We start from the raw sequence: 26,202 nt of genomic DNA on the forward strand, positions 1-26,202 counted from the left end.
ATCATGATGAATTGGGGCACAGCGATAGGTTTATGGTATCCACTGGCTGTATATTTAATGACCTATCACAATTTGTAGGCACATTTTTGAGGCCTGGAATCTGCAAAAGCTCCACTCCAGCCGATTGAATGTTGAAGAGCTGCTGAAACATATGTATGAAACATGTCAAGAAATGGGGCTTGTGGAAGATTTGCTGAAGCTTGCCTTCACAGATTCTGAACAAGTAAGAGGCCATAAAGCCAGCATAACCATGACTGTAGAAAGTTTCTTTACCCTGTCTGTCTCGTTCTCGCTATCGCAGCTTTTAGAAGCCCTCTCCCACCCAATCAGCACCCCTGCGACACAAACACGGGCTCCTGATGGCAGTCATGGCAATCTGAGGTCAAATAATGACCTCCGTCTGCCAGCTACAGTGGCCTGTTAGACCATGCAAGAAGGATGGCCTAAAAGTCTTTTGTTTGTGTAACACTGACAGGTGTAATGCATTATCCCAGTGATCAGAGTAATAAAAGGTAAAATCCCATAAAGGAATGAAGTAAAGTAAAAAAAAATTGAAAAAATATTTTAAATAAGAACAAAAAATTAAAAATAATTCAATAAATATATATATGTCTGTAAAGAGAAACGAAAAAGTACTCATTTTGTATTACCACATCCAAAACGACCCGAACTATAAAACTCACTATTTAACCCCTTCAGTGAACACCATAAAATGGCAAACTATGCTTTTCCATCATACCATTGAAAAAAGTGGAACAAAATGCAATAAAAAAGACGTATTTAAATAGCTGGTAACGTCATCATCTTCTCCCTCACAAAAAAGACGCCATACAGCTTCGTCAGTGGAGAAATAAAAAAAAAAAAAAAAAAAAAAAAAGCTATAGTCCTCACATGACTGTCAGCAGAAATATACAAACATTATAGTTCTCACAATATGGGGATGCAAAAACTGTTGTGTTTTTTTAATAAAAAGGGGGGGGGGTTAGAGCGCAAAAGTGGCCAAACACAAAAAAACTAATAAACCTGGTGTCTCTGTAATCATGCTGACCCACAGTGAAGGCGTTAAAAATAAAACCAATTCTGTTGATTTGTTCATTTTGCCTCCTAAAGATTTAAGTAAGGCTCAGCTCACATTTATTCTGCTCTCTATGATGAGAGACCAGACAGAGTACAGAGGAACTCTGTTGCATCATCATAGAGGAGAATGGATCCCTCAGGGGTTTCATCTGAATCACATCATTCGGAGATTTAGATGGAAACCCCAATGTAAGTGCTCAACGTAGAGCGCAGTATAGATGTGATTCCAAATGTTATGTAAAATGTTCCCACTAAAAGCTTTGATTTAATTCACAAAAAAACAAGTCCCCACTCAGGTCCGTCACCTATCAGTGGAAATATAGAGGGTTTCCACCTTACTGGTTGCACAAAGGCTCTGGAAAAGTGAAATTGCTCACCGCAAAAGAAATCCAGCAAATTCTGCACTCCCAGATCCAAATGCCCCCCTCCGTCTAAGCTGCACAATGTGCCTAAACTACGTTTAGCGTTCACAAATTTGGCACTTCTGTAGCGTTGAGGGCCCGCTTAAATTACAGGGGTACATGTTTCCGGAAGCACAGGTTGGGCATAATGTATGGGCACTACAATGGCAGGTTTGCATTTTTAACTCGGCATCATCCATTAAAATTGTCACTACACCTGTAAATAAATTCCCAATTGGGTGTAATTTCCAAAATAGGGTTACTCGAGGGGGAGGTTCTGCCCTTCTGGTACGTCGGGCTCTGTATGTGGAGTCCACAAACTATTCTACAATAATTTATTCTCCAAGAGTCCTAGCGCTTCCTCCCCCCCCGAGTCTCACCATGTGGGTAAGCAGTACTGTACAGCCACATATCAGGTATTGCTTGGTCAGCAGAAATTGTGTGATAAACTTTGGTACCATTTCTACCCATTTTCCCTCGTAAAACAACATTTTTGTGGTATGAATACAGGATAAAAAATATCGTTTTACTGTGTTAGGCAGTAGATAGAAAAATATTCAAATTTAAGAGTCCTCAGTGGTTAATACCTTTTAATTGCTAACTGAAAAGATGGTAACAAATAGCAATCTTTTGAGACTGCTCGGGTGTCTTCATCAGGTACTATTCTGTGACACATTCTACTATAACTTGTTCAAAGAGAGACAAATAATGCTCCTTCCATCCTGAGTCTCGCTGTATGGCTAAGCAGTGCTGTATTGCCACATTCAGAAGAAATTGTGTGGCAAATTTTGGTACCATTTTTACCCATTTTCCTGTGTGAAAATGGAAATATGGTATAAAATTCTGTGACACACCCGTGGTGTAGGGTGAATTCACTGAAGTGTAGTTTGTAAAATGGGGGTCACTTTTGGTAAGGTTCTGCTGTTCTGGCACCTCAGGGGCTCTTCCAGTGGGTCATGGCACCCGTAAATCATAACCGTAAAATCTGTACTATAATATGGTGCTCCTTCCCTTCTGAGCTTTCCACTGTGCCTGAAATGTAGTTCCTGCTACATGTTGGGTATTGGTGCTCTGGGGGAAAAATGGACCTCACAGGTTGTTGCGCAATTTTTCCTATTAATTCTTATAAACATGTAAAACTTAAGGCTAAAACAACATTATAGTGTTAAAAATGTGATAATTGTTTCTTCACCACCCAATGGTATAAAATGCTGTGAGACGCATGTGATGTCCACATGTTAACTGCACCCTTGCATGAATTTATTGAGGGGTGTAGTTTGTAATGTGTGGAAATTTATTGGTGGTGTCTGTTTAACTGGCAATGTAAGGGACACTGCCAATGAAACATGGCACCCTCAAACCATTCCAGCAAATCTGCACTCCTATGGTGCTCCTTCCCTTCTGAGCCTTGCACTCTGCCTTAAAACTAGCTTTCAACCACATATGGGGTATTGGCAAACTCGAAAAATTTATCCAATTTGTTAATCAATTTCTTCAATTTACTCAGTCCAATATTATACAATTCTGTGAATCACCTGAGGGTTAAAAATGCTCGTTTCACCCCTAGATGAATTTCTCAAGTGGTGTAGTTTCCAAAATGGGGTCACTTGTGGGGGGTTTCTCCAATAAATTCCAGTCAAAATGGCGCACCAAAATTCAAATATGTCTCCTTTACTTCCGAGCACTGCCTGTAGTTTTCCCCTAAATATGGGTTATCGACGTACTCGGGAGAAATTGCACAACAAATTTTGTTGCCCAATTACTCCTGCTTCTCTTGTGAAAATGAAAAGTTTGGGGCAAAACCAACATATTTGATGGAAAAATGTGTTCTTTCATTTTCACGGGTTAGCGTTATAAAATTCTGTGAAGCACTTCTGGGTTCAAGGTGCTCACCAAACCTCTAGAAATATTCATTGAGGTGTGTAATTTCCAAACTTGGGTCACTTGTCAGGGGGATTCCACTGTTTAGGCACATCAGGGGCTCTGCAAAGACGACATGGCGTTAACTATCTATTGAAGGCAATTTTGTGGTCAAATGGTGCTCTATCCCTTCCAAGCCCTGCCGTGCGCCCAAACAGTAGTTTTCCTCCACATAGTATCTGTGTACTTGGGAGAAATTGCAACAAATTTTGGGGTACATTCTTTCCTTTTTCTCGATTTTAAATGAAACATTTGGGACAACGGCAACATTTTTGTGGGAAAAATTTACAATTGTATTTATTCTTTCTTCCATATTGCTTTAATTCCGGCGAAGCACCTAAAGAGTTAATAAACTTCTTGAATGTGGCTTTGAAGACTTTGAGGGGTGCAGTTTTTAAAAGGTGTTACTTTTGGGTATTTTCTGTCTCACAGGCACCTCAAAGTCACTTAATTTACAAAACCAACATTTTTTATTTTGTTGGAAAAATGAAAAATTGTTGATAAACTTTTGACAATTCTAACGTAACAAAAAAATAGTTTAAAAAAAAAAGTTGCTTATGTAAAGTAGACATGTGGCAAATATTAGTTTATTTTTAGTGGTATGACCATCTTTTTTTAAAGGCATAAAAATGAAAAGTTTGAAAATTTATTTTTTTTTTAATTTGTCAAATTTCCAATCTTTTCACAAACGCAAAGCATATTGACCTAAATTTACCACTAATATGTGTCATAATTACTGAGATATGATGTCGCATTCCAGAATTATTGCCACACATCGGTCAGAATTGAAAAATGTTGCCTGGTCAGCAAGGGGACACCTGGCTTTGGTGGTGAATGGGTTAAGCACCTGAAAGATTAAGAAAGTTCCTGCAGTTTTGAACACTTGGAGTCATGCAGTTTTTACAATGGTATGACTTTTTGAGGGTTTCCAATATAAATGCCCCTCAGTCACTTCAAAAATAGATTTTGTAAATGTCTATAAAAAATTGCTGCTTAACTTTTAAGCCTTCTAACAGCCAAGCAAAATAAAAAAATGTTGCAAAAATTATGTTAACGTCTTAAATGCTTAACTATTTTTTTTGTGACCTAGCTATCTGGCTCCATGGCAGTAAATTCTGAGTTTCAAAATTTCTAATTTTCCAAATTCTAAATCATGCTGCTCTCAGATTACATAGCAAAAATTTGGTGACAGATTCTTTAACCCCCCGAGGGTGGTCGGCTCATTAATGACCAGGCCAGTTTTTACAATTCTGACCACTGTCACTTTATGAGGTAATAACTCTGGAACGCTTCAACGGATCCCCCTGATTCTGAGAATGTTTGTTTTTTCATGACCTATTGTACTTCATGATTGTGGTAAAATTTCTTCAGTATGACTTGCATTTATTTGTAAAAAAAAAAGACATTTTCAAACTTTGAATTTTCATGCCCTTAAATCAGAGAGATATGTAGCACAATATAGTTAATAAATAACATTTCCCACGTTTCTACTTTTACATCAGCACAATTTTAGAACCAATTTTTTTTTTTTGTTAGGAAGTTATAAGGGTTAAAAGTTGATCAGCGATTTCTCGTTTTTCCAACAAAATTTGCAGAACCATTTTTTTTAGGGACCACATCACATTGAAGTGACTTTGAGGGGCCTTTCTGACAGAAAATACCCAAAAGGGACACCATTCTAAAAACTGCACCCCTCAACGTGCTCAAAACCACATTCAAGAAGTTTATTAACCCTTCAGGTGCTTCACACGAATTTTTGGAATGTGGAAGAAAAAAATGAACATTTTTATTTTTTTTCACAAAAATTTTATTTTAGACAATTTTTATTTTCGCAAGGGTAACAGGAAAACATAAACCCCAAAATTTGTTGTACAATTTTCTCCTTAGCACTCCGATACCCAATATGTGGGGGGAAAACCACTGTTTGGGCGCACGGCAGGATTCAGAAAGAAAGGAACACAAAATTGGCTGGAATTGAGAGTGGAAGCCATGTCGTGTTTGGAGAGCCCCTGATGTGCCTAAATAGTGGAAACCCCCCACAAGTGACCCCATTTTGAAAACTAGACCCCTCAAGGATTTTATCAAGGGGTATAGTGAACATTTTGAACTTAGAGGTACGACACAGAATTTGATAACATTAGGTCATCAAGTTGTCATTAGTCTTAAGTGCAAGTGCTCGCTACTTGAGTACTCGGGTATGCACCATGTATCGTGGGTGCTCGAGTGACATGTTCGAGTCCCCGCTCGCATGTTTCATGGTTGTTAGACACCCAAAAAAAAAAAAAAACATGCAGGGACCACTCGTGCATGGCAGGCAATCCACGCAACATTTTTATTGGCCACGAAGCATATGGGGCGGAGACTTGAGCATGTCACTCGAGCATCCGCGATACTCAGCGCATACCTGAGCACCCGATGCAGACTCAAGTAGTGAGCACTTCCGCTCAACACTAGTCACCATATCATCTTTTTTTTTTTTTTTTTTTTTCACTTTTAAAAAAATCCCAACCCTAACCCTAGCGTTTATTTTTTACACCGTTCCTCGTGCGGTATAAGTGATTAGATGACCTTATTCTTCGGGTCGGTGCGATTACAGCGATACCAGATTCATATCAGATTTTTATGATTGACAGCTGTCACACACTAAAAGACGCTTTTTTTTTTTAATGCATTTCCGCATGTGGTAAAATTGATAAGGCAGCGTTATTCTTTGGGTCAGTACGTTTACATCAGTGCCACATTTATATATTTTTTTTTTATGTTTTGGCGCTTTTACACAAAGAGTGTTTTATTGAAAAATAATTTTTGTATCGCTTTTTTCTGTGAGCTATAACTTTTTTTATTTTTTGGCTGATGGAGTCTTCTACATCTCCCTTCTCCACTGGCAGAATCTCCTAGCAGGTTATCCAGTATGCATTCAATCAGACAACGCCACAGCCGTGGCATACATACACAGACAGGGCTTAACACGCCGCAAATCTGTTATGACTGCGGTCTCATGGATTCTGGTCTGGGCCGAGTGACACGTGCCAGCAATATCGTCAGTACACATTCTGGGGGTGGACAATTGGGCCGCCGACTTCCTTAGTCATCAGACTCTCCTCGGGCGAGTGGACACTCAACCCCATCGTGTTCGATAAGATCTGTCACAGATGGGACACCACCGACGTCTATCTAATGGTGCCTCACTTCGTAGCCAGGTCTCGCTACCCCTCTGGCAGTCGGTTAATACACCCTGCTCATTCCATGATTTCATTTTCATCTTCCTTACCTCTTTCCGCCTCTGCCACTGACCCCGAGAGTCATCAAGAAGATCAAGGCAGAGGGAGTCCCAGTAATCATGGTGGCTGTAGACTGGCCCAGAAGGGCCTGGTATGCAAAGTTAGTCGATCTGCTCGCAGACGTACCCTGGAAACTTCCAGACCTACTCTCTCTCTCAGGGTCCCCTCTTCCACCAGAATTCTCTGTCTCTGAATTTAATGGCATTGGTTTTCAGAGAAGCATGTTTTTCATCCCAGGTCATACAGACCATGGTCAGAGCAAGAAAGCCCGCGTCCTCACGCATTTAACATCGGACTTGGAATGCCTTTTTTTTTCTTTTTTTTTTGATGGTGTGAAAACAACCTTTTCTGCTCACATGTCTTTTTCTCTTCCATCCATCTTGGCTTTTCTCCAGTTGGGACTCGACTCCGGGCTTTCTATCAGTACTCTCAAGGTTCAGATCTCTGCACTCTCAATTCTTTTTCAACGGAATTTGGCTTCTCGTCCCAAGCTCAACACCTTCCTCCATGGAGTTGCTCGCCTGGCTTTGCCATATTGCCCTCCTGTAGGCCCTTGGGACCTAATCTGGTCTAAGCGTCTTTCAGCAATCCCCCTTCGAACCTATCCATGACATCTTGTCGTCATTCCTTTCCTGGAAGGTTGCCTATTTGGTAGCCATCACGTCCATCAGAAGAGTTTGAGCTGGCAACTCTCTAGTCGCTCTCCTTTTCTCATTCTCCATCAGGGCAAAGTAGTTTTCAGACCAGTTCCTCCTTTCTTAAGGTAGTCTCTTTATTCCACATCAACGAGGACATTGTTCTGCCTTCTTTCTGGTCATCTCTGGTTCATCCCCTTGAACGATCCCTTCACAAGCTGGACCTGAGCAGAGCTCTGTGTCTACCTATCAAGGACCGCTTCATTCAGATGTTCTGACACCTTGTTTGTCATCTGAGGGTCATCACAAGGATCTCCCTGCTACAAAATCTACCCATCGCTGAATTCGCTCGGCTATACTGGAGGCATATCGCGCTACACACAGGCCACCCCTTCCGGGAGTAAGAGCGCTCTCCACCCAAGCGTTGGGGGCTTCCTGGGCTGTTTGCCAACAGGCCTCTGCAACCCAGATTTGCAAAGCTGATACCTGGTCATCTCGTTACACTTTCACAAGGTTCTACAGAGTAGATATCTACGCCTCGGTCGATGCTGGCCTAGGTATGAAGATTCTGCAAGCGGCGGTCGCCTGCCGTCCAAGCTGATTTGGCAGTTATTCTATTCCCTCCTTGGGACTGATTTAGGACATCCCATGGTTACCTGTGTCCCCCAATGAAGCAATAACGAAAGAGGGATTTTTGGTACTCACTGTAAAATCTTTCTTAGAGCCTTCACTGGGGGACACAGCATCCTCCCTGGTTTATGCCTATGTTGGGCCTATGTGCCTCTGTTGGGCCTGTATATAGTTCGGTTGTTTGTTGCTTCTCTTACTGCTTGTTCACTAACTGACGAGCTTTGTGCCAGTCGATGGGTGTATACTGCTGAGGAGGAGCTAATTCTTTTTTTTGCCTAGCGGCCTCCCAGCGACAGATGCATACACTCATGGCTACCTGTGTCCACCAATAAAGGCTCAAAGAAAGAGCTTTTACAGTGAGTACCAAAAATCCCTCTTTTGCGGGACGAGTTACAGATTTTTTTTGTTACCATTTTGGGGCACATGATGTTTTATGATTGCTTTTTATTCAGATATTCAGACACAATGAACAAAAAACAGTAATTTAGTTATTTATGTTTTTTATTTTTTGCGCTGTTCACTGTGTGGTAAGTGATAAGACTGATTTGTCCATTGGGTCGGTACGATTACAGAGATACCAGATTTATATTGTTTTTTTTTATGCTTTGCTATTTTTACACACTAAAAACAATGTTTTACAAAAATGAATTAGTTTTTACATTGCCATATTCTGAGAACTGTAACTTTTTTTTTTTTTTTGCTGAATGAGCCATATTGCGGTTTGTTTGTTTTGCGGGACGGTTTGGCGATTTTAATTTATACCATTCTTTTTTTCTTCATATGACTTTTTGAAAGCTTTTTATTAAAAAATTTTGTGAGTCAGTATGATGAAAAAGTGTCATTTTTGGTGTTTTTTTTATTTTCTTAACGCCGTTCGCCATAAGGAATAAATAACGTACCAGTTTTATAAAGTGGGTCGTTCTGGATACGGTGTTAACAATTGTGGGGGTTTTTGGGTTGGTTTTTTTCACAAACACTGCTTTTTGAGTGGCAAAATGATTTGGGTGTGCTTTTTTGTGTGTGTTTTTTACATATTTTATTTTACTTTTTCACTTTTCTTTGTACTTCGTCCCACTGTGCGACATGTATCATTTTTCGTGTACTGCAGTGCATGAGACGGTCAGTGAGTCACTGTGTGTGCTTGTGAGACCAGGCTTATAGCTAGATCTTACAGACCATCGTACCCTGGGGTCATCAGATGACCTCTAGGTACCATGATAACCATCGTTACCCGCAGTTTTCATTTTGTGGGTCCCATGGTTACAAAGGGGATCTTGCAACCCCCTTACAACCAGTTAAATAGCTCTGTTGCGATTGACAGCAGTATTTGAGGGGTTAATTTGCCCGATCAGTTACAAAAGCGGCCAGGGCCGATTATAGCAGGGTGTCAGCTGTCGCATACAGCCGACGGGCAGCACTACAATCTTATTCCCAATCGCTGTTTTAAAACCAAATCAGGAATAAGACCCCTTTACAACTGCCGTTCTAATACGTATCGGCAGTCGTTAAGGGGTTAAAGTTTCAGATGTTTTCAAGACATATCCACCTAAATTTACCCCTGAAATAAAGCACAGTGTCACGAAAAACACTTTATATGGCCTATTCAGAAATGCTAAAACTGGCTGTGACAGGAAAAGGTTAACTGCCACAAATTGTAGGACATTTTCCCTGTGCGATTATACAACGTTTCTTTTAGAATTGTCACTTTTGTTCCGGTAGGAACAGTGATTCAGACAGAACGTGAAGGTTTCCTTTTGCCTTATGCTTTAATAAATCTTTATTTTTATTATAGGATTACTTGCATACATATTTGCGCACAAACAGAGGTATTCAAAATCAAGAGATCTTGTTGGTACATCATTTACAGAGAGCAAATTACATACCAGCTTTGCGGCTAAACCAGTCACTGAACAATTATCACCTAGTAAGTCCTCTGTTTCATTTTAAAGAGTATCATGAATATATATGTAAGTAATAACAATAAGTGAAAGTGATTCCATAGTTCTGTCTTTTAAGGACTGGAAGGGCTATCTCTCCTTTTCAAAAATAGTTTCTCTGACTGTTCTATCTTAACACTGAGATGGTGAGGTGCCAGCGCCGAATACATGCCTTATAATGCCCCTTTTAAATACAGTATATTGATGCTTGCAGCTTCACCCCCAGTTGGAGGTGTCTGTTTTCGGGAAACATAGGAAAGGGTTCTTTACAGTCAGAGCAGTCAGACTGTGGAATGCCCGACCACAAGAGGTAGTAATGGCAGACACTATAACAGCTTTTATACAAGGCTGGATGATTTCCTTGATACACGTAACTTTGTGGGTTATAGTTAATTTAGTGACAAAATGTACAATTGGTGGAAGAAGGTTGATGGACCTAGGTCTTTTTTGCAACCTATGTAATTATGTAAAATATCTTTTTATTTTGTGTTTCACACATTTTTTAACATCATTAAAAAAAATTTATTTTTTTAATTGTTGGCTTGGCATATTATCCCCCATTACAGAGCAAATCTATCGCATCAATGCATTGTAAAGCTCATCTCGATCTGATCTGGCTCCTTCCTGACACTAATTGGTCATATAATCGCTGGGATCAAAGTGTAATGGGATATTACGGCTTCCTAAATGGCATACATCCCTGACTTGAGTAAGAAATCAGTCCAATGTTGAAACATGTAGCCTTGTATTCGTTTAATAATTTCTGTTGATGACTTTACCTGCCTGTCATACTCTGCAACGCTCGTATCACCCCTTTTTTTCATTTAATTTATAAACTTTTTGTTTGATCTGTATACATTGCTTTTTTCAGCAATGTATACAGCGATCATGTAATTTCTGCCTTCTTTACGGGCAGTTCTCCATTCCTGCTGCTGCACATCTCCATGCAGCTGCTGATTCTGCAAGTATGTTCCAAAACTAAATTGCAGAGTCATACGCAGACCTCACAGACAATTTTGGCAATCAGCAGGTTTATTAATTATGTAATATTTGTTGGCTAAAGCAATCCCCCATAGTCATTTTGCTATGTAAAGATTACGTTGCATTTCGTGAGGAGAGTATCTGAAAAATGTGTTCAGCTATGGATGTATTTTTATACTTTTTCTTTTCTGTGCAGAATGATTTTGACAGATGCCAGCTGGAAAGAGGAGCTGCCAGAAACTCTATAGTGGATCACTATGTCAAAATACTCCCAAGTGTGCAGCAAACTCTGGCCAGATCCTATCCTTCTATTGTTTGGAAGAAAGGTAACTGAAAGTTGTAGCTTTCGGCTGTATGTAATATCTTATTAACTTCACCTTCATTAATTTTGAGGGGACAGATATTGGAATTGCTTTGGCATTTGCTGGAAATTCATAGTTTTCAAGTCAGATGAACTTGAGGTTACTTTGCTTACTTTCTATTACAGCTGTTTAAAAAACATTTAAAGGGATGCTGTCACATTTAATAATGGTACAAACCTGGCAATATAGCGTTAATCTGCAAGTTAGGCTGGGCAGGACTTAAAGGAGTTGCCCACTGCTTTAACATTGATGCCCTATCCGTAGGATAGGGCATGAATGTATGATCGGCCAGGGTCCTGCCCGCGGCATCCCCACCAATCAGCTGTCATCGGTGCAGCGGCCGCCGGCCGGAAGTCCTTGCCTGCTTTGCTTGGCTGTCTGTCTGTAGTGGCCGCCGCTTGTAACTGCACATCCTCCTCCCATTCATCGGGAGGCCGATGTGCAGTTACAAGCGGCGGGCACTGCAGGTAGAGACTTCCGGCTGGCGACACCTGCCACCGACACTGATAACAGCCGATCGGCAGGGGTGCCGCGTGCGGGACCCCAGCCAATCATACATTGATGCTCTATCCTACGGATAGGGCATCAATGTTAAGTAGTGAATAACCCCTTTAAAGCTACTTTGTCCTGAAAGTGCAGCTTCTTAGAGAAAATGAACTATATTACTCCAGGGAGTCGCTGACTTTAAGCCATACAGACAGGTGTGCCCGGCCAGTCACAGCTCACAGCACTTTGACTGACATCTGGCTCTGCACTGATGCACATAAGTAATATAAAGCCTCAAATGTTCCACCCCTCGCTCCAGGTCTGATCTGAGCTCTGCAAGAAATGACGATCAATACACCACATGGGTCTGTTAGGGGCACCGATGTGTGACGTACAAATAAAAACAATATGCATGTGTCAGAGATGACTAATGGAAGTACCAAATGTAAATGTATAATGTGCAGGTAAGAGCAATGCGTATTCAGTGAAAAGAAAGCGATATATAGTGGGACTGCGCATATGACCTTCATCTCCAGCTTGATAAATAGTGTTCAATTCTTATGTGCAAAAGTTCTGCCCATAGACCAATGTGTAAATGCCAAGACAGGAACATTATGGATTGTCGTCTGCCTATTAATACAAAAATGAATGCATAAAATAAACAGAAATGTAGTATCAACATATACTAGCGCCAAAGGAGATGGTAAGGAAGAAATACTAGGCTGCAGCCAGAAGCACGGGTCCTGTGTGACGGCCCGTAAATAGTCATAAATAGATGGTACTGTCGCACTGATTGGAGGTAGCAGAAAATAGAAAAGAGGAGCACGCAAAACAGAAAGTAATATCTAGAATTTGTATTAAACAAATTTCACAATGGAAATTAACTTGGACAATAAAATAATATTCCTAAGGAGACAAGCTATATATGATATTTAGGCAAAGCGTTAATAAATATAATGTTTCTCTGTTTAAAGTTTGCATGGTAAGAAATGCTGCTGCTATTGGAAACGTGCCTGCTATGCCGCTAAATAGCTCATAGTCTGTAAGAATGAATATACGGTGCTTAGTAAAAGCATACAGTTAGTGGGGCTGGTCCCTTGATTAGAGGCGTGAATTCCTGGTAAGTAAAGAGTGCGGGGTGTCTACTCCCCTGTACGTACTCCGAAGCCCACAGTTACCTGCTGTCAGGTCCTGGGCCATGCAGTAAAGCAGGGAGCTGTAATCTCCTAAGTGCAATGTAGAGCCAGGGCACTCAGTCCGGTAGCATCCCTGGTAACCACACGGGCGGAAGGAGCTGGTGACGTCATAGCTGCTGACTATGGTGTCCTATGAAGGCCAGAAAAGAGGCTTCATTATTCATCATTCTTCAGATGATTTGTCAGTGTAGATGAAATAGTATTAAAGGAGTTTTCCAGGCTAAAAAGAATTCTGCAGTCTGTGACTGCACACTGCCGAATTGTGATAAGTTTACAATGCGCACACTGCCACAATTTCCCTTTCAATTGGGTATTTATACAATTTGCATAGTTGCAGCCGGTTTGACTCTCTCGGCCACTACTCTCAATGAAGTTGGCACATGACCACCCACTCTTGTTTAGAATATAGGAGAATTGTTAATTTGTGCTGATTGCACTCAGTCATGATTCGGCAGTCTTCCGTTACATGGTGACGGCAGACAGTTCTAGCGGGCAGCAGAGTTGTCACCTGATAACGGCCTGTAATGTCTGTAGGTTTGACTACTCTACCATTGTTAAAATACAAATACATATCCAAAATATTCAACACTAAGCAACAGTTTCTTGTTTATTCTAGTGACAAGACCCACGCCTTTATCTACTGTTGCAAAACAGGCTCCCTCAGGGAGTGTGATTACCGAAGCTGACTTTATCCGTAACGTGCTGCTGAAAATAAAGGAAGTGTCTGCAGCTAGTGAGAGTAGAGACTTCTCTCCTTATAAAAGGTAAGAAATGTGCCTGGGCTTTCATCTGAGAATCCATTTATGGTACTCCCATTCCTACACAGTACTTAAGCTCTTCTATGTTTGAACAAATGTATCTTTTGTGGCACAGTGACATTAAAATGCTTTTGGTAGGAGACCATTTCTGTAGAGTTCTGTAGCTGTAGTCAAGAGACTTGTCTTGTTCTGTTTAGTCATGTAAAACTCAAATGGTATAAATTAATAGAATAGTGAGACATTAAAGGGGTTGTCTGATATAGAAATATCATTCAAGTATGTTTCTCTTATGAAGTGCTCTTGGTCCCCTGACTGCAGCAGTCAGCCTGGACTGGACATGTAATGTGCTGGAAAGTGAGTGTGCCTTTTTTTTTTTTTTTTTTTTTTTTTTAAATACATATTTTAAGTGCATACATGCATTGCAAATATATATTTTTCCAATACCGGACAACCCCTTTAACTGACTTGTTTAAAACAAAAGTTGTTTTTTGTTTTGTTTTTTAAAGTGGTTGCCCATTAAAAGACTCCTTTATTGCTGGCCCCATAAATTAAAAAATTCTCTACTTCCTGGATCTGCATTGCTCATAGATTATACATACAGTTCATGGAAGTAGCAGTAGTTCATGTCCCATATGGGAGTCATCAATATTATGCTCAATAAGTATTTTCATATCCAGGACTACTAGAATGTGGACATATAATAGGCTAAATCGTAAGCAGAACATATGTTAGAAACAAGGAAAGGAATAAACGATCAAAAAGCCATAAATATATAAATATATCAAAGATTTATTTAACACATAGTAGCAAAAAGGGGTAAAATACAGATACCATGGACAAAAACCACAATCCACGTGTTGAGTATATCATTGTATAGTTACAAAATTGCAAAATAAGTAGTCACTACCATAGCCCCATATTCAAGAGTACAATCTTTAGGTGTCTATCAGAAAGTCATAATGTGCCCTTAGACATAACATATAGTAATCTCATATACAACCATAAAGGTCTCGCTATACGTACCAATGGAAAATAGAGGGAGATCTATGAGCAGACTGTCAGGGCACAGGGGCAGAGGACAAGCTACACACGTGGAGCAGGAGCCCCGACGCGCGTTTCGGATGTCCCTTCGTCAGCCCCCTGACGAAGGGACATCCGAAACGCGCGTCGGGGCTCCTGCTCCACGTGTGTAGCTTGTCCTCTGCCCCTGTGCCCTGACAGTCTGCTCATAGATCTCCCTCTATTTTCCATTGGTACGTATAGCGAGACCTTTATGGTTGTATATGAGATTACTATATGTTATGTCTAAGGGCACATTATGACTTTCTGATAGACACCTAATGATTGTACTCTTGAATATGGGGCTATGGTAGTGACTACTTATTTTGCAATTTTGTAACTATACAATGATATACTCAACACGTGGATTGTGGTTTTTGTCCATGGTATCTGTATTTTACCCCTTTTTGCTACTATGTGTTAAATAAATCTTTGATATATTTATTGCTCATAGATTGTGTACTCCGCCAGTGTCTTGATGAACAATGTCTCATGACTCATATAAGCCACTGATTGACTACAATCTGCAGCCACCGATTGACTGCGGCAGTCATGTGACCTCAGGAGACATGAAGATGAGTGTCCGTCCTGCTTCGTGTGTGCTCAAGTAGGATTCTACCCTAAATATTTATATAGCAACATTGATTCCATGGTGCTGTACATGAGAAGGGGTTACATGCAAAATACATATCACTTACAGTAAAGAAACTAACAATGATAGACTGGTACAGGAGGAAGAGGGCCCTGCCCTTGCGGGCTTACATTCTACAGGATGATGGGGAAGGAGACAGTAGGTTCGTGGGGTTGCAGTAGCTCTGGTGTTGGTGAGGTGGCAGCAAGCAAGGTCATGGCAGCCTGTAAACTTTCTTGAAAAGATGGGTTTTCAGGTTCTGTCTGAAGGATCCGAATGTGATGGCTAATCGAACGTGTTGGGGCCAGATTTCCAGAGGATGGGGAATATTGGGGACAAGTCTTCTAGGCGATTGGGTGAAAACCTAATGAGTGTGGAGGAGAGAAGATGGTCTTGGGAGGACTGGAGTTTACGTGAGGGAAGATATCGGGATATTCGTTTGGAGATGTACGGAGGAGAAAGGTTATGGATGCCTTTGTATGTCAGTGTTAGTAGAAGTTTGAACTGGATATGCTGGGGAATTGGGAGCCAGTAAAGGGACTTGCAAAGAGGGGAAGCAGAAGAGTAGCGAGGAGAGAGATAAACTAGTCAGGCAGCAGAGTTAAGGATGGACTGGAGAGGTACAAGAGTGTTATCAGGTAGGCCACAGAGGAGGATGTTGCAGTAGTTGAGGCGGGCGATGATGGGGTATGCACAAGCATGTAGTAGATTGAGGGTTTAGGAAAGGACGGATTCTGGAAATATTTTTAAGCTGGAGGCGACAGGTGCTGTTTGAAGGATAGGGCAGATTCAAGGGTTACTCCGAGGCAGCGGATTTCCGGTACGGGGGAAAGCTTGATGTAGTTTATTACTACAGATAGATCAGGTGGGGAAGATATGTGAGATGGAAGAAAGATGATGAGTTCAGATTTATCCACATTAATCTTGAAGCGAGAGGAGGAGGATATGGCAAATAGATACTCAGGGATTTTGGACAGCAGAGGTAGATCTGAGTGTAGTCAGCGTGCAGATGGTACTGGAAGCCATGGGAATTTGAGTTGTCTCCAGCCAAGGGTATAGATGGAGAAGAGTAGGGGTCCTAGGACAGAGCCTTGAGGGACTTCAACAGAGTGAGGGCCGAATGAGGAGGTAGAGTGGGAGATTCTAAATGTGTGGTTGTAAAGGTATGAGGAGAGGGCAAGGTCTTTGATGCCAAAGGAAGAGAGGATTTGTAGTAGATGGCAGATGACAAATCAAGGAGGAGTATTGATAATTGTCTGTTAGCTTTGGCTATAAGTAAGTTAGTGATTTTGGTCAAGGCCGTTTCAGTGGCATGGTGAGGACAGAAGCCAGATTGTAGGTCGTCGAAGAGAGTTAGATGAGAGGAAAGTTCAGCGTGAACTGCTGTTCAAGGAGTTTGGAGGCGAATGGGAGCAGCAATATGGAGCGATAGCTGGACTTGGCAGTTGGGTCGAGCAATGTTTATTTGAGGATAGACGTGATTGTGGCATGTTTGAAAGCAGAGGGGAAGGTAGCAGATGTTAGTGATAGGTTGAAGAGATGGGTTAGGGATGGAATAAGTGTGGTGGTGAGGTTGGGGAGGAGGTGGAATGCGATGGGGTAAAGTGCACAAGTAGTGAGGTGTGATTTGGAGAGGAGATGAGGAAGTTCACCTTCATTGATGATAGAGAGGGTGGGTATGGCGTAAGGGCATTAGTCTGGTATACAAAGGAGTTTGTGGTGGTCGAACAATAAAGACTTGCCTTGTTTGGTCAATCTTATTTTTGCAGTGTGTGGCAAAGTCCTCAGCAGCGATTAGGGAGGTCGGAGGGGACAGTGCTGGGCGGAGGAGGGGAGTTAAGTGTTGAATAACTGTTTGGGTTTGTAGAATAAGGAAGATACAAGGGATGTAAAGTGGGCCTGTTTAGCAGAGGTGAGGGCTGATTTGAGTGCGAGTGTTGCGTGTTTGAATGCAGTGAAGTCATCTTTCGAATGTGTTTTTCCTCCATCACCGCTCCGCAACCCTGGACACTTGCCGAAGCTTTTTAGTGAGGTTATTGTGTCAGGGTTTTCTTTTGATTTGTCGCACTCTGCCATGCACGAGTAGGGCGACCGCGAGAATAGCTGATGTGAGAGTGGCATTATAGAAAGCAGTGGCGCTGACTGTGTCGTGGAGTGAAGATATGGATGCTAGTGGTAGAATAGAGTCAGAGTGTGTGAGTGTCTAGATGTGCGAGGTTTCTGCGGGGGTGTTATGGTTGCTGGACATGGGTGACAGGTAAAGAGGACAGGGATGAGAACGTGAGTAGATGGTGGCCAGATAATGGGAGAGGGGAGGTTGTGAGGCTAGATAGGGAGCAGAGTTGAGTGAAGATGAGGTCTAGTGTGTGTCCATCTGTGTGGGTGGCTCAGGAGGACCAAGTCCAAAAGATGAAGTAAGCGACAGGAGTTTGGAGAATGCTGACTGGCGGGTGTCGGTGGGGATGTTGAAGTTACCCATGATGATGGTGGGAATGTCAGCAGAGAAAAAGTGAAGAAGCCAGCTGGAGAATTGTTCAATAAAGGCAGTGGCAGGGCCGGGAGGTCGGTATATGACGGCCACTTGGATGTTGGACAGAGAGTAGATGCGGACAATGTGGACTTTAAAAGAAGGGAGGTTTAGGGACTGTAGAGGTGATATTGGGTTGAAGGTCCAGTTGGTAGAAAGAAGACCCACTGCTCCACCATGCCTGTTACCAGGGTGAGGAGTATGGGTGAAGTGGAGGCCGCTGTAGCACAGCGCAGCAGGGGAGGCAGTGTCGGAGGGTGTCAGCCCAGGAAGGATAGATTGCGAGAGTTAAAGAGGTCATGAATCACATGGAGCTCATTGTAGACAGAGCAGGCATTCCAGAGTGCTCCAGAGAGGGGGAGCAGGGGGGTGGACGTCGGGACGGGTTTAATGTAGGAGAGATTGCGGAAGTTCATATTATGTAGGCAGCGATATGAGGGGGCATAAGAGGGAGGTAACAGCTGTGTGGGGGTCCAGGATTGGGAGATATGTCGCCAGCAGTGAGGACAAGCAGAGTGCAAGAAAGCAGGTGAAAGGAAAGAGGCCGGCTTGTTTTATTTTTTAGTAGGCGAGATCTGAGGTTGAGGAGCAGGTCTGCAGATGAGGTCAGGTGGGAGGTAAGAGGGATTGAGAGATTATTATTTGGATAGAGGATGCTGGGGTTTGGGGATAGCAAAGGAGTGAGTATTAGTGGAACAAAAACTGTAAGGGTATATACAAACATGGTGGTAGAGTAAGTGTGGGGGAAAAAGAAAAGCGAAGTACATTTAGTGAACAGTGTTACAAAGAACTTGGCACTCCAGGGTAAATGCTGATGAACAATACTTTTTATTTAGAAAAGCAATCCACTGTAAAAAAAAAAAAAAAATTGACACTTCTGTCTAAAATTAGACATTTATCAATACTGAAAGATACAAAAGAAAACAAAATAATCAAAAATTTAACAAATGAGGCATAACCAGTATAAGTATATACCTGGTATGCATGAGATACAAAGAAATGTAAGAACATAATTCCCAATTGGCTTTGGGATGCGGTAGAATAATAATAAAAAAGTACATTACTATTACATACTATCGCCCAGTGGTAGCTCAGTAGATTATTAAATAGGGAGGCAGAGTATTTTAATAGCATGGTAGGGTATAAATCCCATAAATTATAGTGTATCATGTACAGTGGGTACGGAAAGTATTCAGACCCCTTTAAATTTTTCACTTTGTTTCATTGCAGCCATTTGGTAAATTCTAAAAAGTTCATTTTTTTTCTCATTGAAGTACACTCTGCACAACATCTTGACTGAAAAAAATAGAAATGTAGAAATTTTTTCAAATTTATTAAAGAAAATTTTAAATATCACATGGTGAGAAGTATTCAGACCCTTTGCTCATTTAAGTCACATGCTGTCCATTTCCTTGTGATCCTCCTTGAGATGGTTCTACTCCTTCAGTGGAGTTCAGCTGTGTTTAATTAAACTGATAGGACTTGATTTGGAAAGGCACACGCCTGTCTATATAAGACCTCACAGCTCACAGTGCATGTCAGACCAAATGAGAATCATGAGCTCAAAGGAACTACCTAAGGAGCTCAAAGACAGAATTGTGGCAAGTCACAGATCTGGCCAAGGTTGCAAAAGAATTTCTGCATTACTCAAGGTTCCTAAGAGTACAGTGGTTTCCATAATCCTTAATTGGAAGAAGTTTGGGACCACCAGAAGTCTTCCTAGACCTGGCCGTCCAGCCAAACTGAGCAATTGTGGGAGAAGAGCCATGGTGAGAGAGGTAAAGAATAACCCCAAGATCACTGTGGCTGAGCTCCAGAGATGCAGTAGGAAGATGGGAGAAAGTTCCACAAAGTCAACTATCACTGCAGCCCTCCACCAGTCGGGCCTTTATGGCAGAGTGGCCCGACGGAAGCCTCTTCTCAGTGCAAGACATAGGAAAGCCCGCATAGCGTTTGCTCAAAAACGTATGAAAGACTCCCAGGCTATGAGAAATAAGATTCTCTGGTCTGATGAGATGAAGATAGAACTTTTTGGTGATAATTCTAAGCGGTACGTGTGGAGAAAACCAGGCATTGCTCATCACCTGCCCAATACAATCCCAACAGTGAAACATGGTGGTGGCAGCATCATGCTTTGGGGGTGTTTTTCAGCTGCAGGGACAGGACGACTGGTTGCAATTAAAGGAAACATGAATGCGGCCAAGTACAGAGAGATCCTGGATGAAAACCTCTTCCATAGTGCTCTGGACCTCAGACTTGGTCGAAGGTTCACCTTCCAACAAGACAATGACCGTAAGAACACAGCTAAAATAACAAAGGAGTGGCTTCAGAACAACTCTGTGACCATTCTTGACTGGCCCAACCAGAGCCCTGACCTAAACTCAATTGAGCATCTCTGGAGAGACCTGAAAATGGCTGTCCACCAACGTTCACCATCCAAGCTGACGGAACTGGAGAGGATCTGCAAGGAAGAATGGCAGAGGATCCCAAAATCCAGGTGTGAAAACTGTTGCATCATTCCCAAGAAGACATATGGCTGTACTAGCTCAAAATGGTGCTTCTACTTAATACTGAGCAAAGGGTCTGAATACTTATGACCATGAGATATTTCAGTTTTTCTTTAATAAATTTGCAAAAATTTCTACATTTCTGTTTTTTTTCAGTCAAGATGGGGTGCAGAGTGTACTTTAATGAGAAAAAAAATGAACTTTTTAGAATTTACCAAATGGCTGCAATGAAACAGAGTGAAAAATTTAAAGGGGTCTGAATACTTTCCGTACCCACTGTAGATTAATGTTTTTGTAGCTTGCTATGAGCTATGCCAGTCACATCATCCAGAAACAGAGCGTATATAGAACAACCAGAATTGCCAGAAACGCATGAATCAAAGAATAAGTTGGAATCGCATCTGAATATCATCCTCTGAGAAACAAAACAACAGAAACTCCCTTGATCTGGTCTTTGTACGGCTTTGTAAAATCCCCTACCTAGATAACTCCCCTCTTCCCCTCTCTGATCATAACAGTCTCTCCTTCACGCTCACAAATCATTGCCCACCCCAGCACACTCCTACCTATCACACATTCAGAAATGTACAAGCCATTAACCCTCAGACTCCCTTCACTCATCACTGTCCCCAATCTCCTCTTTTTCCTGTCCTTATCTGGCTGTAAATCACTACAATGACACTCTCAGAAGCACCCTGGACCAAGTAGCGCCCCTCACCCTCAGAACCTCTAAACACAAAGTAAAACAGCCCTGACTGACGCCGCAAACCCGATTTCTCCAGCGATGCTCTAGGAGTGCTGAACACCTATGGAGGAAAACTCGCACACTAGAAAACTTTATCCACTATGAATTTGTTAAAAACCTATAACTCTTCACGTTGCCAAACAGACATACTTCACCACCCTGATCTCTTCACTATCCAGCAACCCAAAAAAACTCTTCGACACCTTTCACTCCCTCCTCAGTCCTAAAGTGCTGGCCCCTATCACGGACATTTGTGCTGAGGACCTGGCCTCCTACTTCGCAGAGAACATTCATCAGGAAATCAGCTCCCAGCCACCATGTTCCATGACTCCCATCCCTCCCCACATCTCCTCTGGATCACTCTCCACATTTGACCCAGTCACAGAAGTAGTCTCCAGGCTCCTCTCTTCTTCTCATGCCAGTCCATGCACCCTATTCTCTCACACCTACTCCAGTCTCTCTCTTCAGTCATCACTACTCGCCTAACTAAAATCTTCAACCTCTCCCCCTCATCTGGTAACTTCCCCTCCTCCTTCAAACATGTCATCATTACTCCATTATTAAAAGAGCCCTCTCTTGACCCTTCCTGCACAAACTACTACAGACCAGTCTCCAATCTCCCCTTTATCTCTAAACTCTTGGAGCGCCTGGTCTACTCCCGCCTTACCCTTTACCTCTCCATTCATTCTCTTCTAGACCCATCACAGACCGGCTTCTGCCCTCTACATTCTACAGAAACTGCACTCCTCAAAGTAACCAATGACCTTCTGACAGCAAAACGTAACGGTGACTACTCTCTGCTCATTCTTCTTGACTTTTCTGCAGCTTTCGACACTGTTGACCACCACCTCCTCTGTATGCTCCACTCAGTTGGCTTAAAAAACACTGCTTTCTCCTGGTTCTCCTCTTATCAATCTGACCGCTCTTTGTGTATCATTCGTTGGCTCCACTTCTTCCCCCCTTCCTCTTGCTTTTTGGGTTTCTCAGGGTTGAGTCCTTGGCCCACTTCTCTTCTCTCTCTACCCTGCCCCAATTTGAAAGACCATCAGCAAATTTGGCTTTCAGTAACATCTTTATCCTGATGACACACAACTATATACCTCATCCCCCGATTTTACCCCCACTGTACTACAGAATACCAGTGACTGTCTGTCCACAGTTTCCAACATCATGTCCGCTCTTTATCTGAAACTCAACCTTTCTAAAACTGAACAACTTCTGCTCCCACCGTTTATTCACCTCCCTAAATCTGACGTATCCCTCTCTGTGTGTGGCACCACAATGACGCCGAGCCAGCAGACGCGCTGTCTGGGCGTTGTGTTTGACACCAATCTTTCCTTCACCTTCCATATACAATTTCTCCTTGGAAACCACAAAAACCCTCACTTTTGCCCTGATCCACTCCCGCCTTGACTACTGTAATTCTCTATTAATCGGCCTCCCCCTCACTCAACTTTCCCCTCTCCAGTCCATCCTTAATGCTGCAGCCAGGGTCATCTATCTGGCTAATTGTTACTCAGATTCTTCCGCTCTATGCCAGTCATTGCACTGGCTGCCTATACATTATAGGATCCAATTTAAATTGCTTATTCTCACCCGCAAAGCTCTACACAGTGCAGCACCCCCCTACATCTCCTCCCTCATTTCTGTTTATCAGCCTACTCGTTCTCTACGCTCCGCAAGCGACTATCGACTAACATCCGCACTAATCCATACGTCCCACTCCCGGCTCCAAGACTTCTCCCAAGCTGCACCTATTCTTTGGAATGCTCTACCCCAAGAAAGTAGGACGAGCCACAACTTACACCGTTTTAGGTGCTCCCTAAAAACACACCTGTTTAGGGTGGCCTATCGCGTTCCCTAATCGAAGTGTTTTTATATTTTTATAGCCCATTCATTATTTCTCCAAACCTAAGTCTCCACCGAACCCAAAAGCACTACAGATTCTGGCTGGTGACGAGCTCATGCAGCCTTTATCTATCCCTCATCCCCTCAAGATGGCTGGACGATTATTGTAAATAGGCCCCTGCACTTTGTGTCACCCCCCACCTCATTGTAGATTGTAAGCTCTTACGAGCAGGGTCATTATTATTTTTGCTTTAATTATTGTATTATGTTTAGCTATGTTACTTATGACTGTTGTGTGTGAACCTCTGAATTGTAAAGCGCTGCAGAATAGGTTGGCGCTATATAAGTAAAGATTATTATTATTTTACTAGATTACAGGACTGAGAGAAAAGACATAGCACAAGGTCTGTGGCAACAGCGCTGAGGAATGGCATAACTTTCAGTGCGTAGAGCGCAAATTGTTATCTGCTGCTTTATCTAGAAAGCTGATAATGTGGGCCGCGCCATGTTTAAGGCGTGTGACCTCTAATGACATGTGACGTTGCGCTCCAGCACAACACGTGTCGCCTTAATGGAGCATTAGGTGGAGATCATGTGACCAGAGGTGACATATCACTATGTCTCAAGTGGTCACTTAAGAAGATGGCCCCCTGCAGTGAGATCCTCCCACAGGAGAGAATGGAGAATATTTTCCTGGCGTGTGTATGTGGATATGTGGAATGAGTTGTGTAGGGGAAGCAATGAAAAGATAGAATGCCAAGGTAAAATAAAGCCGAGAAAATACCAGAAGGTAAAAGAAAGGGAGTAGAAAAATAAAGTAAAGCGGAAATAAAATAAGGAAATAATAATAAAATAGAAAAAAAAGATAGATATTTTTCCTTTTGTGCAGCACCATTCTGGGACCATTTAATAGTGGGTTGTCCATTTATGAAAAAACTCTTTAATTACTTTTCCATTCCATAACCCTATTAGAGATGGAAATATCTGAATGTGATTTTTCTGCTCTTCAGTTTGACAGATGAAAGCCCAAGTCCAGTTTCTCAAGATGCCAAAATGGAAATACATGATGCTTTTGTTGGTAAACCAATATTGAAAACTAGAAGAGACTCCAGGTTAGTGGTACATTTTTTTTCCCTGCTGCTGCCTACTGTGCTTTTGGATTGGTTTGTACACACAGAAGGGCTCCCCGTCCGTAATCAGTTATGTCCTGTGTGGACCAACCTTGTTAATTGTTACAGCATTTTTTTTTATCATGTGTAATTGTGATGCCTTTTATAAACCTAGTTGTTTGTATGTTACAGGCTGTTGGACTCTCCCGTCCACCCTGTCCTGGCAGAACCCTCCTTTGGCACAGATTTTGCAAATGTCCGTTACAAAACACCTTGCAGATCTTTCCTGCTGACTTCCAGCCCTGTCCAATCAAGTCTTCTCAAATCTACACCGATAAAAAACCTTTCCAAAGCATCGGAGTTTAGCTTGCTGCAGACACCTCTGGTGGTAAAGGTAAGGGTTCAGCATCATACATTTTTAGTTTGTTTAGCAAAGGATTGAGATGCATCGCATAATAGCTTTATGCTCTACTCCATTAATTACTCGGGCTTTGAGTCCTAACAATTGTTCTACGGTCTGTTCATTTGTTGATGCTGCTCATCAAATCTTTTATTGTAGTAACGTTTTTTTTTGTGTGTTTCTCTCTAGAAGGCAAAAGCCTTGATGGCAAGCACAAGGGCTTCTGACTATATTGCACGCACTCGCCAATCTGTTCTGAGGTCCAGTACACACACAACTCCTTTGGCCTCTCCTTCAGTTTCCCCTGGAAGATCAATTACACCTCCTTTACGGTCCAGAGAACTAAAAATCTCTTTTATGGAGCAAATTAGCAAGAAATTTAGTAAAGGGGTAAGTCTCGCATTATGCATAGTGGTCTGATTTGATGTGGGCATGCTTAACGTAAGTATATTACACTGTTTTTAACATTTATGAATTGAGCACCTTTTTATGTCATGTTAAAAAAAAAATTGTGTTCGTTAACACCTTAAATAGTTTTCCTCTAGTTCTTTTTTTGTCACATCATTTTTTTTTTTAATACTAAGCAATATTTTACTAACAGATTTTGTCAACTGAGCAAGAAGAGCCCAGAATTTCTCCTGTTCTGAAGTCTGGTCAAGACACTATGTGGGCAGAAAGAGTGGCTATGCTTACCGAAAATGATGCTAATACAGACAATGATGAAATGGATGAATCTTCATCTGGAATTCAAGATGGAAGCCCAAGCAAAATGGAGGCTAGCAAAGACGCAAGCAATGTGTCTGCAAGGTCTAACCAGACAACACTAGAGTATCATGATGCTCCAACACCTGAGGACAAGGTGGTTTCAACAACTGTGAATTCTTCAGGTAGTGAACAGCAGCCACATGCTGAGCTGGACCGTGTTCTAGTAACTGGAGATGTCCACAACCCAATTGTGGAAGCCCTGGAGACACCAGAGAAAGGTATGTCACATCCATGATGTCCTGTGTGTGCTCATGTTTGATTGCAGGTAGTGCAGCGCATAAAATACTCACACACCATTGTATAGAGGCGGCAGAGATTGACATGTGGCTTTGGAGGAAATCTTTACCATAATTAGCAATGTAATTATATCTCCTCTGCTACATTTATGCCTATGAGGTTGTTCATATCAAGGTGTGAGACCCGCAGATAACTTGTGCATTATGGTCTGCGCTCAGACCAAGTTTCAAGAACCTCTGCATGAGCATTAAATAAGACTAAGAATTAATTTAGAGTCCCCCTCTTTTTTTTTTTGTGCACGAAAAAAGCCAGACTATATCAGTTTGTTTCAATTCTTATCCATTTTCTCAATGTGATTATTTACACCTTCTGTTTTGGCATTCAGTTTTCTTGTATGCTAAAGTGAAAGAAATTAAGCTTCCCTACCCATTCCATCAAATTGTAAAAAAAACAGCTAGCACATGGATCCGAGGGTTCGCTTTTATTTTGTATGGATCCATTTAGGGGACAAATTTGATGTACAAATTAGATCAGAAGCAGACATGTTTCTATCCATATATTTGTCTTCAATTTTTTTTGCAGGCAATCGGTCCACAAAAAAATTGATGTCAGCATGCTCATCGACTACAATGGGTGTTCTGCATACTCACGGTCAGAGTGGCTGCATCACTAGATGAGGTGCGGCCTCGCTGCATACAAGTGTATGAAGC

General features: G+C 41.9%; 1 protein-coding gene across 1 annotated transcript in view; it reads left to right on the forward strand.

Moving 5' to 3' along the window:
- The window catches only part of LOC141273801 (protein ELYS-like), a 104,199-nt gene that overhangs the window by 58,698 nt on the left and 19,299 nt on the right, over window positions 1-26,202 (forward strand). Inside the window, exons 22-29 of the mRNA XM_073686167.1 lie at window positions 79-223; window positions 9,737-9,868; window positions 11,059-11,188; window positions 13,523-13,670; window positions 23,992-24,093; window positions 24,283-24,484; window positions 24,680-24,880; window positions 25,092-25,473. Of these exons, the coding sequence (XP_073542268.1) occupies window positions 79-223; window positions 9,737-9,868; window positions 11,059-11,188; window positions 13,523-13,670; window positions 23,992-24,093; window positions 24,283-24,484; window positions 24,680-24,880; window positions 25,092-25,473 (1,442 nt within the window). The remainder of the gene's footprint in view (window positions 1-78; window positions 224-9,736; window positions 9,869-11,058; window positions 11,189-13,522; window positions 13,671-23,991; window positions 24,094-24,282; window positions 24,485-24,679; window positions 24,881-25,091; window positions 25,474-26,202) is intronic.

The sequence above is a fragment of the Phyllobates terribilis genome, unplaced genomic scaffold (assembly GCF_046119375.1).
Source record: "Phyllobates terribilis strain yellow unplaced genomic scaffold, ASM4611937v1 Scaffold_5__5_contigs__length_657084704, whole genome shotgun sequence".
Lineage (NCBI taxonomy): Eukaryota > Metazoa > Chordata > Amphibia > Anura > Dendrobatidae > Phyllobates > Phyllobates terribilis.